The 19,745-nt window shown below is 32.5% G+C and overlaps 1 protein-coding gene across 1 annotated transcript in view; it reads right to left on the bottom strand.

Annotated features, from left to right (window-relative positions):
- The window catches only part of LOC129229422 (uncharacterized), a 52,432-nt gene that overhangs the window by 12,570 nt on the left and 20,117 nt on the right, over nt 1-19,745 (bottom strand). Inside the window, exons 9-12 of the mRNA XM_054863727.1 lie at nt 18,020-18,106; nt 12,674-12,768; nt 5,507-5,614; nt 1,603-1,663 (exon numbers count right to left, since the gene is read on the bottom strand). Coding sequence (XP_054719702.1) covers nt 1,603-1,663; nt 5,507-5,614; nt 12,674-12,768; nt 18,020-18,106 — 351 coding nt within the window. The remainder of the gene's footprint in view (nt 1-1,602; nt 1,664-5,506; nt 5,615-12,673; nt 12,769-18,019; nt 18,107-19,745) is intronic.

Below are 19,745 nucleotides of genomic sequence, written 5' to 3'. Positions count from 1 at the left end.
AGTTTACAGTTTAAAACTAAATTCTTTAAAATTGTTTCCCACATGCATACAGCAAGAATCTACTCAACATCTTTCCTATGATGTCACATCATCGTGGCGGGTCAACAAACGCATGCTACGCATGCAGGGAATGTTGGCTCTGGGGAACGATTCGAGCGCCGGTAAAATAGCGGGATGACTTTCAAAGTTCGAAAAAAGAAGGAAGTAAGTTCTGGAAACTTTTCTAATCCTTCTAAAAACTTTAGGAATTTCTCCAAGAAAAAAAATAATGGCTCTAGGCCAACAAAAGCAAAGCCATAGCTTACACAGAGGCTATGCCATTTGAAGAACTAGCTGCATCGGTCGACTTTGCACGGTCTACGTCGAAAATAAATGTCAAGTGATGCACGCATGTTCAACAATCAAGCTTGAACAAAAAAAAAGTCAGTAAAATTTCCGACAGATTGCTAAAAAAAACCCCAAAAAAAAGTCAGTAAAATTTCCGACAAATTGCTAAAAAAAAAATCAAAAAAAAAAAAAATTTTTTTTTATCCCTCCTCCCCGATTAGGAAAAAGCCTCAAAACAAAAGCAAGAATTTTAGTTGTTCACAGTCAAGAAAAAAATGGCAACAGATCTTTCTTCTCAATGATTTTATTCACTCTAGTTTTAAAACTGAGCTCGCAGCAGAGAATAAATTTCCGATTTAATATTGATGTTCTTTTACTTAAAAATGCTTATAACTTTTCTCCAGGTGATTTTGAAATGTGGAGGAAGGAAATTTACTTCAGGGGTATTTTTTGAGGGTTTCTGAATGACTGAAACTGAACCAATCACAAAATTATTTCAAGTAGAAAGATGTCATTTTCGGGTGTTCAAGAACCTCCCTGCCTAATTTGGTCAAGATCTAACGCAAACTGTGGACTTGAATAGGGAACACCCATATATATTGTGTTTTATTTATATAGATGATGAGTCTAGCCGATGTCAAAACAGTATGACAGTTCCTGTACACTCGTCAGTGACAAGCATATACTCAACAGCTCATACAGCATTCACAGACTGCAGCTTTGCCCTTGTTTTAGACTTGTTAGTCTAGAATAACCATAACAGAGTCGCAGGCAGAAAGCTGCAGGAGTGAAGACATTCTTATCCTCATATAGAGACTAAGAAGATCTTCATACTGGTAGCTAAAAATATTTCTGAGCACCAGCAAGAAGTTGGATAACTTGATACGCTAAAGGTGAAGTTAAAAGCTTGGGTATAAAGTCACTATCCAATAGTTGGTATAAAGCTAGCTTTATAATCTATAAAGCTAATTTCATACACAAACGTTTCTCTTCACTTTTCAAATTGGAGCAGCTCCAAATTTGTAGACTTTTGGCTGGTGAGTTGAAATATTATATATCTACCAGTGTGAAGATATATTCAGTTTTTTATGAAGCTCTTTTGATTCATGTAATTCAACTAGTAAACTAAGTTATGTCTGTAATTCAGCCACAGATCATTCAAAATGACTACTGCAGTACTTGAAGTGAGTTCAAGAAGGAAAAAACTAAATAACCATAGCATATGTTTTTTATATGAATCAATTATATTTTTACTGCATATTATCATTTTTTTACCTGTAAATGGTGACCAGGTAGTGCTTCATGAAGTGCTAGAGCCATCATCTCATATTTAGGACTGGATTTCAAGGAAAAATGAAAGTAGCAATCAGTTTACATTGTGACACAACAAGTAATTTAAAAAGCATTTTATTTGAGGGGTAAAACAAAAATAAATTGCTAAAAAATATAATACAATATAAAACAGACAGTCACAAAGTACATTAATGTTTGTAAGTAATATTGTAGTAATTCAATACTCAAACAAAATTTTAAATTTCATGTTATTAACAAAAAAAAAAAAGCATGATTGTTTAACTCTAAAATCTTTTATAACTGCATGTTGCCCTTACAAGTTTACTTGCATGAAAGTGTAATTAGTAACACTGAGGTAAAGTTTGCTTTTAACTTAAAAGAGCCAAAGTTTCATTTTTTGAAATTTAAGAGCCAGTTTTTACTGGACAGAAATGGGGCATTTGGATATAAACCATTTTTGATTTTGCTCAAATTTTTATGGTGGATTTTTTTAAATATTTTAGAAAAAACACGCATTTTTTCTTTTCCTCCAAAAATATTTTTACAGATCTGTAAAAATTCATAAAGGGGAGCCCAACGTAGAGGTTTTTCCAAATCAACGTTTTTAAAAATGAGATTATTTCTCTGTATTAAGCATCAGCCAAAAAAAATCTTGTGTTGACAATATGACATTTAGTACCTAAATTAAAGTACATTGTAAATTTTGTGACTGACCTTCAGTACAACCTTTCAGGGGTCGCCAAACTTTGCTGAAAAACATGAAAAAGTGCCATGTTTGAGGCCCTCTGGTTCCCTGCATTCAGGCTCAACCATGGTTTTTGTACGTAATTTATGTAAGAATATACATAAATTATTCAAAACCTTCATTAGCGGCATTGAGCTCACCCTCTGCGTGGCCAAAAAATGGCAATTATTGTATCGTAAAATGTTAAAAGTGCAATTTTCACAGGCCTTAATCTCAGCGCACTGAGGGTCAGTGTAGAACTGGAGGCCTGCATTTCAAACCCCCCCTATTTAAAACACTAGTATGATCAAAAACTTACCATAAAAGAGTTATAAACTTGCAAATAGACTGATTATGCTTACTCGCATACTTTATAAAATGATAACTAGAAGCAAAGTGAAAGAAAAACATCAAAATATGAGAAAAAAAATTTACTTTTTAGGGAGCCTGTATCTCAGTGCACTGAGGGTTAGTATAGAACTTGATGCCTGCATTTCAAACTAAAGTATATGTATTTTCACAAACAAGTGACATAACTATGGGCAATGGTTCTGCAAGCTCATAAAATGCACTTCAAGATGAGGAAATTGCATAAGAGTTAACGACGAATCCAGTTAATTGTACACAAGCTACAATGCTTTGTCTTGCAATTTTTTGTTTTCCCACTAGTCAGTTAGGCAACTATACCCTTGTTTTATAATGTCATAGTATTGCTTTTATCACAAGTAATAAAATATGCCTTAGTAATTGTTTGCTATCATGGTAGTATAGTGCAGAGAAAATAATTTTTGTCACTATAATGTACAGCCTAAATAAATGTCAACGAACTATAATGTAAAGTACAAACGAAAAAAAAAACTATCTTAGTTAAAATTAAAAATATACCTGAAACACCTTCAAAAAAGTGTTACAAATAGATAACTTATGTTTTTATCACAATAATAACCTGTTTTTTTTTTTTTTTTGTTTTTTTTTTTCACTTTGGTTCCAGTTATCATACTATAAAGTATGCGAGTAAGCATAATCAATCTATTTGAAGTCTTATAACTCTTTTATGGTAAGTTTTTGATCATACTAGTTTTTTAAATAGTATCTGGAAGACCCTGGAGGAAAGTTTAAACCTGGATATATTGATTGAATTGAAAACTAAATAGTTCATTTTACTGTTTTGAAATACATATCATGTTCTTGAAAAGAATTTGCCCATAGTTCTGTCATTTGATTGTGAAAATACATACTCTAGTTTGAAATGCAGGCAGTAAGTTCTATACTGACCCTCAGTGCCAGTGCTCTGAGATAGACTCCTAAAAAGTACACTTTTTATCACAGTTTGATGACAAAACTGTTTTTTTTTTTTTTTTTGCAGTAGTGAGCATTAACTATGCATTTAATGAGTCTATTTAATAATTTATATTGTACCGATGGTTCTTCAGACAAATTCTTCAATGGAGGTGGAGCAAGATTCCTTTTCACTCTTCCAAGCGGAGAAAAATTCAATCTTGGCGATCAAGGAAGCTATAACTTTTTACATAACTAATTCTTAAGCTGTGGATCTTGCTGAGGGACTAGTTGTCTTCTCGGATTCTAAATCAGCCCTAGAGGCCTTCCGAAATGGAGAGACACGGCCGATAAACCCGGAAATGTTATCTCCTCAGACAGACAGAAGCACACAGATTTTAATAGCACAGATCATCATAAATTTGAGATAAACACTTCAGAAACTGAATGACATTTTTTACAAGCAGAAGTTGCTCGAGTCAATGCTGATGCAAATGGATTAAAATTTCCAAGTGATTAGGGGAAAATGACAAGTGTGCAAATCTTTAACAACAAGATTGGAAATATAAAGAGGGGTAAAAATAAAGGAGAAATACAAAATTATTAATGTCTAAGAGGCAGAATCACACAGAAAACAAAAACAAATGCGTTATAGAAGCAGACGCAATCGGGATTCGAAATAACGAAAAATTTGAGGCTGACATGAGAAAATGTAAAAAGCAGCCACAATGCTTAAAATTTACGCTTAATCCGCTAAATTTGGTAAGTGTGTATATTCTAGAATTCAAAACCTATAGTAAGAAATAACAAAGTTTAATTGAAAATTGCAGACTACAGCAGCGAACTCCTTTTTTCAATGCAAAAGAATTGAGCTTATAGATGAAAAGAGATTCGACATAAGCTCAATTCGTTTGCATTGAAAAAAGTGTTCCTTGTAATGCCGAAACACGCATCTGCAGTAATCTGCACTTTGTATAGATAACATTGTTATTTCTTATTTCCACATGAACAACCGTCAGTTTCCATGACTTTTGAGCATTATTTGCTGAAAATGATTATTTTCTATGACAAAATTCGATCATGGTTAAAATCCATGACTTTCCAGATGTGAAATGCCCTGTGAATCCACCATAAATCTTGATTCCTTGAGAAGGCTATCTCATACAAATGACACACATGCAACAAGTTATATCATAGAAAGAAAGCTGTATGTAAAATAAAAAATTAGGTATATTTTTAATTAAAATAATTAAAAATATAACCAAAACACCGACAAAAAAGTGTTACAAATATAACTTCATGACTTTCCAGATGTGGAATGCCCTGTGAATACACCATAAATCTTGATTCCTAGAGAGGGCTATCTCATACAAAAATGACACACATACGGGCGCCCATATGCAAAGTTGCAAGGTGTGGTTCAAATATTTTCCCTGTGGTTTAGCTGGATATTTTCCCCGTGGAAACTGATATCAGGACAGATTAGAGTCATTAAAATTTGACATTTTTAATAACGTATTCATTAATGGCTGGAGAAGAAATGTTTTCATATTTTTGCAAAGAAAAAAGTACTAAAAGCAAGAAAGTTCTAATTTCAAAGGGGGGGGCCTCGACCCCCCCTTACCCCCCATATGGGTTCCCTTGGACAGACATGCAACAAGTTATATCATAGAAAGAAAGCTGAATGTAAAATAAAAGAAATTGTACAACCCACAGCATGAAGATTCAGTTAAGAACCTATCGAGTAATGCGAGCTACGTACTTCATTTTCAGCTACAAAGAACTTCCAGTCAAGAAAGTAGAACTCAGTGTTTTCACTAAAAAGTAGCAATGTCTGATAACAAGCAAATACTACCATTGCGACAGATTTATCATCATACTTACCTTGATTTCAAGTTTTTGACATCAACAAAAAATGTTCCAGGAGTTTCATCATTACGTCTTCCAGCTAAATAATATGCTTGTGTGCCGGCTGGAGGATCAGGTTTTATGCTAAAATTATAAAATATAATTAACAAACAAAATTCAAAATGCAGATTATAATGAAGTTAGTTACCTCAACGACGTTCTAAATAATGAGAAAAAAATAATAGTGGACTTCTTCTTTTTCGGCACTATAGCCTAGGGCAGGCCAAGACCGTCTCAATCATAGACTAATAATAAGAGTAGACCGAGCTATGGCAACCCTTTTGCTGCTCATAAACCAAACCATGTGACTGGTAGATATCCTAGCAACAGCGGGCGTTGATCGTAGCAGACGATCAACGTCCGCGAGAAATAAAATAAATAGAATTGATGGAACACGGAAGAATGATCTTTTATGGAGTCCGATTTGTAAATTTGTTATTCTAAATTGTAAATATTTTGTTAATATAGTGAGTTTTTCCTTTAGATAGTATTGTGCATTTTTTTAGTCAATTTTAATAACTCTCTAAGCAATTAAAGATGCAAGCGCCCAAAAAGAATCGGCAAATGGTAAGATTTTTACCTACATATTCAATTTAAGATACTGATTAGTACATTTTTGCGTTAACGCAAAACGTTTACGTCATTACATTCACGCCAACGCTGACGTAGCAGTTCCAAATGAAATAAAAGTTACTGAAAACTGTGATCAAAAACTAATTACTAATGTCAAAATAATGCATAACATAAAGAAAAACAGTTCAATCTCTGCACCTGGGAAAAAATTATAATGAAAACACATTATGTCTTAAAATACATGTCGAGTGCCAAACTGTAGATAATGTTGCCATCTAGCAACCCTGCCGCCAAAGTTTTCGCCAAGCCTTCCACCAGTCACATGATGTATCCATGAACCAATTTTTTCATCAGCAAGTCTGGGAAAGCTCGGTCTACTCTTGTTATTAGTCTATGGTCTCAATCAGTTTCCTCCATCCACTGAGGCCAACAATTTTTAAGTCTTTTTCGGCACAGTCGAGCCATCTGGTTGGTGGGCGGCCCCTCTTGTGCGCATCACCTGAAATTGTGAAGGTGACTTTATGGGTTGGGTCCCCACTACCTAGTCTAAAGAGGTGCCCCAGCCATCTGATGTGATTGGCTTTAATAAAGTGGATAATATCTGGCTGTTTATAAAAATTTTTATGTATCTCAAAATTATAGAGTGTGCCATCTGTTGTTTTCCCGGACAGCACCAAAAATTCTTCTCAAAATTTTCCTTTCAAAAACCATCAATCTATCTTCTTCTGCTTTAGTTAAAGCTCAACACTCACTTTCATAAGTTAGGACTGGTCTTAAAAGGGTCTTGTAAATGTTTATTTTTGTACTTTGGCAAAGAAGTTTACTTTTTAATTGGCTTTTCAAACCAAAGTAGCATTTGTTTGCTTTAGTCAGGCGGCAATTGATTTCAACGCTAATATCATTGTTTCGAGTGATGACACTTCCAAGATATTTAAACTCCTCAACGGATTCAAATGAATAGCCATTAACAAAGAATGGGGTAGAATCAAATGATTTATGGTTTATTTCCATATATTTGGTATTGTCAGCATTAATGCTAAGGCCCATTTCTTTAGAAGCAGCCTCAATAGCGATGAAAGCATCCGTGACAGCTCTTTTGGATCTTCTAATTATGTCGATGTCATCGGCGTATGCAAGAATCTGCACTGTTCGTTGAAAAATAGCGCCCTTTTACATCTCTACTTCACATATAATTGTTTCAATAGGGGGGGGGGGGTATACAGTTCTGCATGTGTACTTTAAAACAATGTAACACAGCATTTAAAAGTTTCTGTGAGAATAATTTGTGAATTTGTACCAATAATTTCTTCTACCAAATAAAGTCAAATTAGAATTCAAACATTAGTTTTGACCAAATCTAACAATAACATGGTTTGTACTTTCTTTTGAGGAGGAAACAAAACAATTTTTTTTTATTTTTTTTTGAAGAACTCAAAAGTTTTGTGAAATTGTGCAATCTATACTACTAAAACCTGCGCGTGTCTGCCCATGTGTGTGTGACTGTAACTCTCTCTCCTCCAGATTGTAAATGTCTATCAGGTCAATACTATAACCATTGGATATAGGACATCCAGGGGAAGCCATTTTGCTCTGTCTCACCCTTCTAAATATTAAGGGGCAAGGGATAAGGGCCAGGATATCCAAGGGTAAAAGCATGAAAATCATCAGTTGCTGCAAGTGGCATTTAGTTACTGCAGGTCATGGAGTCCTCTAGTATTTCTTAAATGTTGAATATAGTTCCTGGATTCACAAAATGCACAAAAAATAACAGTGAGTTCAAAAGACCTATGTAGATTATAAAGCAAAAGTTATAACAATATTCAAACCTGAACATTTTTGTGGAAAAAGAAATGATGTTTTTTAGTAAAAAAAAAACAGACAGTTAAAAATTAACAGTTTTAAAAATTAGAGGAATTTGTATATTTTTAGAATGGTAAGGTGTGAGGGTGAATTAATCCTTTTTTCAGTAAGTTACAGCCCTATAGCCAGGGCTAAGGCAGAAATTCAGAAAATACACCACCAGCTGAGTCATTCCATCCGAGGACTGCAGTTTCATGCTTATTAGCACTCATCTGCCCGGAACAGGAAGTGACTGAGCTGGAGGCGGAAAACTTCTTAAGATAGCCAAACAAACAGCTAACATAAAATTAGCACTGACGAATTAATCCTTGCTGTAAGGGTTCCTACGTTTTTTCCCTATGTTCTTGTTTTTCAACATTCTCAAGACTCATGAAGCAGATATACCAATTTCACAAACTGAAAAATTTGGATATTTTGATAAAACATTGAGAGGCCTATTCAAAGAATTGTTTTACAATCTTTTGTGCACAAAGCAAGAACATTGCAAGTTCTAAAAGCATCAAAATACTGAGATCAAAGAAGCTATCATTTCAATATATATATATATATATATATATATATATATATATGGTGTAATTGTTGGGGAGAATTTCTAATCTAATAATATCTCCCCAGTACTTCCTTTAATACTAGCAGAGTAAGTTCGGAAATAAGACTAATAAACTATTTCTAACTTGTATGACATTTATTTAAACAATAATGTAAATATTTAAAATACTCTATAAATGATAAAATAAATACTAAGAACGTAATATCTCCACATACTACTTTTGGAACACTACTACCAAGATCTTTTATCCTAGTCATGCAGAATGACATTATAAGTAAGGAAAAACATATTCTTTTACTTCTGGTGTTGTGAGGAGATGATGAGGTGATTATTTACTGTTGTTATTAACAGGCATTTATGCCTAACAGTAATCCACATTAGAATCCCTTATTTTTCACTGGTTTTGATTCCGCGCTTGCATTTTCTTTCGTTCTTCTTGAGAGCAAATTTTTATCGCTGTCCCGGTCTGAGACAATATAAAAGTGATGACGTCAGAACAGAAGGTTATTTCGTATGTGGCGCCGGTGTTTTTTTCTCTGGTATCATAGGCTGCCGAATATGGTAATGTTGTGTTTGACAGTTTTGATTTGTGCATTTTGGAAACACGATTTGTTATCATATATAACAGACTTTTTCTCTTGCCACTTAATTTGCTCGGATTCTTTGGTAGTTGATAATTTTCCCTCGCGCTGTATAGACGTGCGACGGGCTAGTTTTAGTTTTTTTTAGCGGATGTACTTTTCCCGCTAGCAGCTATGCGATGTTTGGCCAAACTTCCCGATTTTGGGTCCAGAAGTTTTTTTGGTCCCATTCGTGCCGGCATGTGAGTGCTTGTGATTTATGGCTGCGTGTTCCGAAGATGTTATTTGAGGGCATAATTATAGAATTGGAAAAGTGTTATTGTTCTGTGCCTATAATGTTTCGCCCCAGTGCTTTCCTACCGGGCATCGCACGGCCATGTGTGCCAATATTTGTGACGTTCTTGATTGTTGTGCAAATAAACTTCATTATTCACCCTTCTAAATTTTTGTGTGGACTTCTCAATTTTGGATTTTCACTGTGCCTGCTAAGCGAAAATCACATGGGTGAGACACTTCCATTTTATTTCTTGAACTACGTAATTTAAGAGTGCCAACTTTCTTAAGTTATTTTAAAAGTGTTTGATCTGTAAAATGTTGTTATTTAGATCTGATTATCCCCGCCACACAGTTCTCACACTTACGAGTTTTTTGCTTCGTTGGTCGAGGAGTCCTTGTGATTGTCGTGGTTGCAAGACTCCGGCCTGGGTTCATGGTACCCACTATACGATACGGTTGCCTTTCCATTAATTTCCCTCCCATCTTTGGGGTGTCTACACGACTATATATATATATATATATATATATGTATATAATAATAATAATAAAAGTGAAAAATATTGAAAAGACCACACCAAGAGCCCATAGATGCGCAACGCAGCAAAACTAAAAAGTCAAGTAAATATAAAATTAAGCAAACAGATTTTCAAATATTAAACAAATTATAAATAATTAATGATGATAAAAAAGAAAAATGCAAACAGCTATTAAGGCATTCTCTTTTAGTTCAACTACTTAATAGCTGTTTGCATTTTTCTTTTTTATCATCATTAATTATTTATAATTTGTTTAATATTTGAAAATCTGTTTGCTTAATTTTATATTTACTTGACTTTTTAGTTTTGCTGCGTTGCGCATCTATGGGCTCTTATATATATATATATATATATATATATATATATATAAATATATATATATATATATATATATTTAATTATTTATTTATATATATATAATTATTTATATATATATATATATATATATATACACAATTGAACTCAACAAATACGATATGCCAAAAATTCACACATTTGTTCGTATTAGCCGTTTTTTGCAACAACCGTAATTTCATAAAATAGGAAAGAAAAAACTGCATATGTTTATTTCAAACAGGGTTACTTCAGTAACTTATTGTTACTATACAACGGATGGCTTTTTATGGTTGCCTAGCTATTATTAGTTTTTGAAAGATTACTAAAAAAAGGCAACATTTTATTTACGAGAGACTTACGATTATCACGATAGATACTACCGATATTTTTCTAGCATGAACCAGAGAAAGCTAGGATGACTTAAAACATGAAATAAGATGCCTTATCCTGGTTTTTGTTGCTGTTCTAGGCGAGATTAAATGAAAGAGCCTAAAGTAGTGGGATGGTCATCTTCATTGTGCGAATCCGTTTTGCAATACTTAAAGACTCATTCAAAGAAGGCTGATCGCTAGTGGGAGGACAAGTGGTAATACCAAAAGGATTTTATCCCTAAGCAGGTTGTCCTTTCCAAAGGTAAACAGGAGTGCCAGCTTTAACTGTATATATAAGAGTGACAGTGCTTCTTTCTTTCTTTGTTTATTTGTACCCGATGGCTAGAAGCACCCATAGCACCTACAGTCCTGAAACTTCGCACAAAAATCGAATGTACACCGGCCCGTTCACCTTGAAGCCAAAATTCTTAATTTCTAATTAGTTTTTCCTTAATTATATATATTATGTGATTTTAGCCCTTTTTTGTGTTCAATTCCTCACAGACCTCCAACCAATCGTGCCATGAAAATATTTTTTGTACCATAGGGTAGAAAATTTCATTTCAAATATGACGACTGAAAACATTTTGAAAATTGCATTCAAATGTGATGTTATCAGTGATGTCATGCCTAAATTGAACATTACGCTGTGTCGTTTTTTTTTCCAGCATCGCCTTACGATTGCAGTTGAATAGTAGAAGTGTTGTTTTCTTGATTTGGTTATTGTGGCGTTGTCATAGTTCATTGTGCAAAAGTTAATTGATCTTCTTTTTATTTGAAAGTCGCTTGGCAAATTTGGCGATACACAATGGAGTTGAGGATTATTTGTCTATTTTGCAAAATATTTTAGATTGCAAAGAATTGCATTTTCATTTTTAAAGGGTGGTCCCACATTTTAGTTAAAAAATACTGGTTATTTGAAATCGGGGGGGGGGGGGGCGATATTCTAGAGGTTTTTTTTTCCTTTTCTCAAACAATAGCTTTTCAATAGTTTAATTTTTCATACCGGTACAAGATTTCCTTTTTGTCCTAGATGGTACCGTGCTTTTTAATTGTGTTGTTTTTCTGATGGGGTGTTGAATTATTTTTCAAATGGGATATGGTATTTCTTTTTTGTCCTAGATGTACCTTGCTTTTTAATCACAATTGCTTATCAGCCAGAGTTTGTTTCACTTGCTAATTGGGCTTGTTACTGTAGCATGGTCGCTTCCGTCGGACGTTTGGCAGTATCTATTTTAGGTTACATAATTGCGTACTTAATTTAATTAAAATAGTGAGGTTTCTTTTTTCTGCAAACGCTACTTTTTGCAAACTATGGGGAACAAGTAGAGAGATTTTTGTTTGGGCTATTTAAATAAATGAATAAAGCACAGTTTTTTAAATGACCTTTGTTCAGAAATGGGCAGAGAGGTTAAAATAAATAGAGACCGATTAAAAAAAATTAGAGATAGATCGTATAGGTAGATAGCCGCCGAGGGCGGCAATTTTGGCGTAAAAAGGTGAATGACGAATGACACAAGATGCAACTGGAAATAGGTATAGAAAATACGAAAAATATAGATTAATCAAATTTATCTAAACAGTTGCCGTAGGCGGCGAACTTGGCATAAAACCAGGGGGTCACTGGCATTGCCATGAGGGTACTGCTAATTTTCTGTAAGAAGAGATTTGACAAATGCTTCACAGCACAGCCTCTACAATAACACAAGTTGAGAAAAATAATAGTATTCCATCGGGAAATTTTTCTGTGAAGAAGCCAGAAGTGTTGTTCGTCGTAACCGAAAATTTCATTTTATTCTGTGTAATAAGCATCAAATTTTTAATGTAGTTAAACAGCAAAACAAACTTAGTTAACAAAATGCTGGTTTTAAGAAATAGTTTGTATTAACCATGGTTGTATTAAAAGAGTTCAACTGTATTCGAAGGCTCTCTTAAAACCATAGCACCCGGAATAATAAGAAAAATTTGACAAATCTTCGATTCGGGAAAATTGTTTTAATTTAAGTTCAAGGGAGAAATGTTTACTGAATTATGTATGTCTTTACATAATAGATTCTTACCAAAGCTCAGCCGTTGGCACTGTCTTGAACAAAATATGCAACTTAGGTTTTATTTTTTTAAAAACTATATTCTTATATTCTTCTATCAGCTCTTTCTAGGAGGAAAGAAAGTAAAATAAGTTCTTCTTTTTTCTTTATAAAACAAAATTTTTGCATGATTAAAGAAAGAAATGTTTAATATAAATTACAGTGAAACTTGTATAAGTGGCTACCTGCAAGGCACCATTCCTTCCACCAATTGACTCAATGTAAATGTCCTACATATATATATATATATATATATATATATATATATATATATATATATATATATATATATATATATATATATATATATATATATATATATTTATATATATCAATAGAACAATAAACAGACAAGGTTACAACACAGATAAATGACAGAGATGAAGCCAGTACTCTTCAGCAGTGGAAAGCAGCTGAAGAGTACTGGCTTCATCTCTGTCATTTATCTGTGTTGTAACCTTGTCTGTTTATTGTTCTATTGATGTTTATATTTACCTGCTTATTTGTTTGGCTGCTTTGCACATCTTTGGGCTTCTGGTTTATGGTACTCTAATTTTTTCCTATTAATATGTTCTTAATATATATATATATATATATATATATATATATATATATATATATATATATATATATATATATATATATATATATATATATATATAAATAAGAGGGACCTCCCTACCTTCTGTTTGTGACAGGATTAATTTCTCATCTCAAAATGTCCCCGTCATTAACACTAGAATTATAAAAGGTGTCATTTTGACCCCAGGCAAACTTTTTTTGCTAACTGCTCCTCTGTAGTTTCATAAGAAACTTAATCCTCCCTTGACTTTTCGTAAACCTTCATACTGTGTAACAATATCAAGTTTTAAAGAAAATTGTATTGCTTTTAAACCCAAACTAAAGAGTTATACCTAGTGTGAGCAGGTGTCATATGAACTTCTCTGAGAAATAAAAGTAAATAAATACATTTGCTGATGCTAAAACAAAGCAGAAAACTCAAAAAAAAAAAAAAAAAAACTCTTGGAACATACTACTATTGCAAGAGCTGGACGCATTCATAATGTTTTGTACATAAAAAGGAACATTAGCTGCTAGTTTCTGAAATGCAACGTAACATCGCTGGTTATTTTAATGGTATTTTAAACTTTTTTTAAATACTTCATTAAGTATCTTTAAAATCTTCACATCCCCTAAATCAAATGCATTTGTAAAAAAGGTTTTTTTAGTTATTTTTTTTTTACAAATACATAACCTTATATAAGAAACTATGCAGATTTCTTCTCAGAAGTTAAAATGAACCTTGGAATAGTTTTCTAGGCAAACAAAGACTGCCGTAATTCTAGAGTTAAGTCATTTTGAAGATTTTTTAGAAAGTGTATAGGGTAGACCGACCAGTGAGTGAACACCACCCAGTGAATGAACAGCGCGTCATTAAAAAAAAAAAAAAAAGCTTCCAAAATTTTTTTTTTCTGAATAAATTCACTACAAAAGTGTTCTTTATTGATATTCTAAGCTATCTGACACTTGATTGGTTACTTTGGATACGTATTTTTGTTCTGGAAAAAATTTGAAATTTTTACTGCCGTGAATCGTTCTTTCTTTCTTTCAAAATAATAAAGCTGGTTCCGTACTAACAATTATTTTGATACACATTATTTTTATCGATAAATTTTATTTTTTAACTCTAAGAAAGAAAAATTAAGTATACATATTTAGGCTATGGGTTTAAAATGTTTCAGTCAATGCAGAATGCGTAGATTTTCAGGTAGAGGGGTGTTCAGTCACTGGGTACAAAAAATTGCAAAAACCCAGTGAATGAACAATGGTAAAATTTCTTTTGATTTAAAAATAAATTTGAAGTTTTTTTGAGATATTTTCATTTTCGTACTTTTTTGTAATGCAGATAGTTTTATATGCTTATTTATTTATGTATTTTAATTATATATTTTATAATTTCTTTATTTTTGTCTTTGCAAACAATGCACTTTTCACTGAGTTTTATCTTTTATCTATCTATATCTCTATCTGTATATTAACCCACTTACTTACATCTATCTTTCTATATTTTTATCTCTCTTGATAGATAGACAGGTAGATAGAGAGATAGAGAAATAGAAATATATGTACAAAGAGAGAGAATAGATAGGTAGATATGTATGTATGTTTGTATATAGATAGATAGATAAACAGATAGAGGAAGATATAGAGATAGATATATAGAAAATAAGAGGTAAATAGATATATAGGTAGATAAATATAGAGATAGAATAGGTAGGTGGATAGATATATTGATAGATTTAATGATAAATAAATAGATAGGTAGTGATTAATAGGTAGATAGAGAGACTAATATGGAGATAGATAGATAGGTAGAGAGACTTATGGAGATAGATAGTAGATATATAGACAGGTAGATATACCGATAGATATAGATAGGTGGATAGATATAGATAGACAGGTAAAAAATCAGGTAGATAGATAGATAGGTAAATAGACTGATTAGGATAATAGATTGGTAGATAGATGTACAGACAGATAAATATGTAGATAGGTAGATAGACAGATAGATAGATAAGTATATAGATAAGTAGATAGATAGAGAGATAGATAAATCGATAGATAGATAAGTAGATAGATAGATAAATAGATAGATAAGTAGATAGATAGATAAGCAGCTAGATAAATAAATAAGTACATTGATAAATAGGTAAATAGGCATAGAGATATACCGATAGAAGTGTAGATAGAAAAATAGATATATTGGGATAGAGATATAAAAAGATAGATATAGATAGATAGATAGATATAGATAGTTATATAAATAGATAGATAGATAGATCTCAAAGAAACTTAGTTTCTTTTTGAATCAAAATTTATCATGTTCATTCACTGGACCAATTTGTGTTCATTTACTGGTTCGAGGTGTTAATTCACTGGGTCATTGTGCCATTTTTTCTTTAAACACCTAAAAAAGTCGGAAGCGGTACCATTTAAGTTCCCGTGATTTTTTAGAGATATTTACATAAATCAATTAAAATGTTTTAACTATCACGATCTGTATAGTATAGAATTTAAAATTTCTAGGATTTTTGAAAAATGAAATTGTGCTTAACTGTTCATTCACTGGTCGGTCTACCCTACACACATATCGTGCAGTTTAAAAATATCAGAGATGTTTTGTCAGAGATTAAGACATCTATGACAAAACATCTAAGATAAATTAGAGAGAACTGTCAATGTTCAGTCAGAGATTAAATATATGCAGTTAACATACAAGGCACTGAGAAGCAAAGGGGGCGCTTGGGACTGAAAAGTGAGGGGGGAAAAAAACTAAAAGCTATAGGACTTTTAGCAGCAGTAAAAAAAAAAGAAAGAAAGAAAGAGAGAGAGAAGTACAAAATTTTGCTAGGGTTGGTTTTGAGAGCAGATAAGTGGTAATTGATGCAAATATAGCAACTTAACTCACTTTTTTATGAAGATTTTGATAAATTTTGTACCCAATAACTTTTTCTGAAGAAACACTTAGACATGAATTAGATTTACATTATTTACCCCAATGAATTTTTAGATGTCACAAATACTTGGTCATAATTTTATTGAACAAGTATGACCTTGTTTTTAAATACAACAATTGATTTACTAATATCTAAACAATGAATACATAAACTAACTAGTATGATGTGACCGTCACAAAACTTTCTTCTATATATTTCTTATGAATTCTGATACCTCCCCATGCATGACGAGAAATCAATACTTTCAAAAAAAAAAAAAAAAAAATACTCACACAAAAACTTGCAGACCTAAATTTCTCCAAATTATCCCAAAAACAAAGAGCCAAAATTGAAAGTTATTTTAAAAGCCTTGCTTGAATTAATTACATTTTTTTCTCGTTGGCAAACATAAGGTGGCAACAGTTAAAATTTTTAAATCATTAAGATAATATTTCCAATCATTTCTGTTGGGGAGAATTTCTAATCTAATAATATCTCCCCAATGTTTCTTTGATACAAGCAGAGGGAGTTCTGAAATAAGACTAACAAACTATTTCTAACTTTCATGATGTTTATTTAAACAGTAATGACAGTAATGTAAATAGTTAAAACAAGCTGTAAATGATAAAAATAAATATTAAGAACATAATCTCTCCACATGCTACTTTTGCATGGGAACTACAATGCAAACTACAATGCAAACTGCACGACTACAATGCTAATACTACAATGCAAACTGCACGACTATCGACTAAAAACTTCGACGAAGAAACCCATTAGGAAATAAGCTAACACCAGCTCATCATTTTCAATAAAGGGCGAGCGGCACGAACAACCAATTTCGAATACCGATCTAGCGACCGCCTACAACGACGAGAGATGATCAAAGAGAAAGAACATAAGCCGCGAGCAGTTTAAATATCATCCCGGGTCATTAGCATATCCGAGTCACGTGAACGGATACTTGTCACTGCTATCGTTAAGCACACGTGCCATCAGATTCCTTCTAGAAGCTTCCATGTGACGTCATCCACTACGGAGTTCCCGCCTAAGGTGGACGAAAGTGAAACCACACATTCGGTCGATTTGACCAATGTGAATGAGTGCTGATAAGAATCTGTTATCCCAGTCATGCAGAATGATTGGTAATACATTATAAGTAAGGAAAAACATTCTTTTCTTCATTTCTCATGTAGGATTATTTACTGTTGTTATTAACAGGCATTTATGCCTAAGAATTTCCGAACAATCAAAATCGCGCAAAATGCGCAGATGACAATTATTGAGCTTCTTTACAGAGCGCATCTTCTAATTAAATAGATTACAATAGTTGAAATTGAAACATAAATAATTTAAAACAAATTTTGTGAATCTAGAATGAAACATTTATAAAAAAAAATCATGAAATATGTTAATATAAATACTTAATGCTATTAAACAAATTATGATCTAAATCAAAGTTCCCAACTTTTTATTTAATAGATTAAATTTCTCCCTCTCTCAAACTTCCCCTTTTAAATGAGCATCAATAAAAAAAAATTTCATCATTCAAAAAATACCATCTTTAAAACTTTTTTTAAAAATTATTATCAAAAGCATGACATATTTTACTTTCAGAAATAAAACAAACAGAAAATCTTACTCTTTTTTGAAAAAACAAACAAAAAAAAAAAAAAAGAGGGGAGCTGTGAATTATCACTGTCACTTTTCACTCTCTTAATACAAAATTCAAAATATTAATAACAAATGTGTCACTTCAAAATCAAAATGAATTCTAGAAACACATATCACAAAATTTAAAATATACTATTCAAACACCTACTTCTGTATTAAAATAAAATTGCTTATCTTCTTTTATGTGATTTGCAAATTCACTCACAGTCATTTTCAACTTCAAAGATGCTATTACCTGAAAGAAAAATCATATTTACATACAAAGTACTTTCCATGCATCAAAACTTTGCACTCTATTTTTTCTCAGAAGCAATTAACTGCAAATGCTTAGCAAACTTGAGGCATTTTCCATAATATACATAGAAAATTTTATTAATATCTACATTTGCAATTAAAAACTTCATATTTAGCCAAAAAAGGTTGTTCTTTATTTTACAGAATCCTCATCTATATCATAGGAGGTGACAGGTCACCCCCTCCCCCTCCCCCCAAGATTTTTTAGGAGGGCGCAGTGCTCTTCCGCTTTTAAGCTAACCTTTTACCCTTAACTTAATCAACCCTCCTTGCCCCTTAAAAGTCATCAAATTTGCACAAATGCAAAAAAGTTTTCCGAAAAGTAAAGATTCAAACATGCCTATCCTTGTAAAATAGCAGTCGAAAACTCAAGCCTATCCTTGAAACAACACTCCTTCATTTCAATCACGTATCCACATGAATGTGATTATAATATATTGGAATGGTTTTCACATTATTTTTAAAACTAAACATCAAAAGTTTTTCAATGTTTTTTTAAAATAATTACCATCAAAAACACTTGGACTTGTATGCACTTAGTATACCAAAAAGTAAAAGAGCACCGTTTCTATATGACAAAACTTCTATCAAAAAATGCCCTTTTAGCAGAAAGTGCACTGTCCCTTTTTTGGTCTGAGACATTTTTTTCTAAAACTGGAATCAATTTTAGGCTATAGTGCAGATAAAAGGATTATACGCTATCTATTAAGAAAAGAAAAGTAACTTTCCCCATGTTTTTGACCACGCTCCTTTTGAAAAAAATATTTTTTTAAAAAAAAATGGGAAGCAAACCAATTCTAAATAGGCAGTCAACACTTTTTGAGGCTGCAGAGAGCAAATTTTCGATTTCCCTTTAAAATTGTCTCCTTGTCCCAAGTGCTGCTATTAATGGCTGTTAAGCTTTTTAATAACCTTAACTTTATTTCACCATGAAATGGGTACATAAAGAAAGCTGGTCCACGACTGAGATATCTTGTGTTGCAGCAGGGCCGGATTAAGGGGAGGGCAGGCGGGGCTACTGCCTCGGGGCCTCCACAACAAAGAGCAGGGTTCATACTCAATTTCAGAAATAAAATGAAGGAGTTATGGAGGAGTTTTGAAGGAGTAAAATGAGATTTTGAAGGAGTACTAATGGGCTGTCCTTCAATGATGTTGCATGTTTTCAAAACATATTTAACCCCCCTACCCACTTTGTCATAAAGTGTCACACTTAACCTTACTCCTCCTCTTGCCATATGTACTTTTTATAAACATATTGTTATCATAACTGTGTGAGTGTGATGTCACTTTTTGTCACCCTCTCGCTTCCCCCTTGTCACAATTTCATAAACTCATTTCCCCTTCAAGGCATGACATCACTTGTATATGACTATTTTTATAATATCATAACTGCAACTTACTAAACAATTGTATTTTGACACAATCACATAAAATAAATCTACTTGTGCATTTTAAAATAATAATTAGACAAACTGACTTTTGCTGCTAAGAGTATAGTGGAGGGAAAAGCAATAATCATAAAACTTGAAAATGCAGCCAAGCACCATTTAAACATGTTTTACTTCTCTTATGAACTGTCT

Source organism: Uloborus diversus, chromosome 9 (genome assembly GCF_026930045.1).
Source record: "Uloborus diversus isolate 005 chromosome 9, Udiv.v.3.1, whole genome shotgun sequence".
Classification (NCBI taxonomy): domain Eukaryota; kingdom Metazoa; phylum Arthropoda; class Arachnida; order Araneae; family Uloboridae; genus Uloborus; species Uloborus diversus.
Note: the sequence above shows the minus strand (reverse complement) of the source record. Positions and strands in the feature narration are given on the sequence as shown.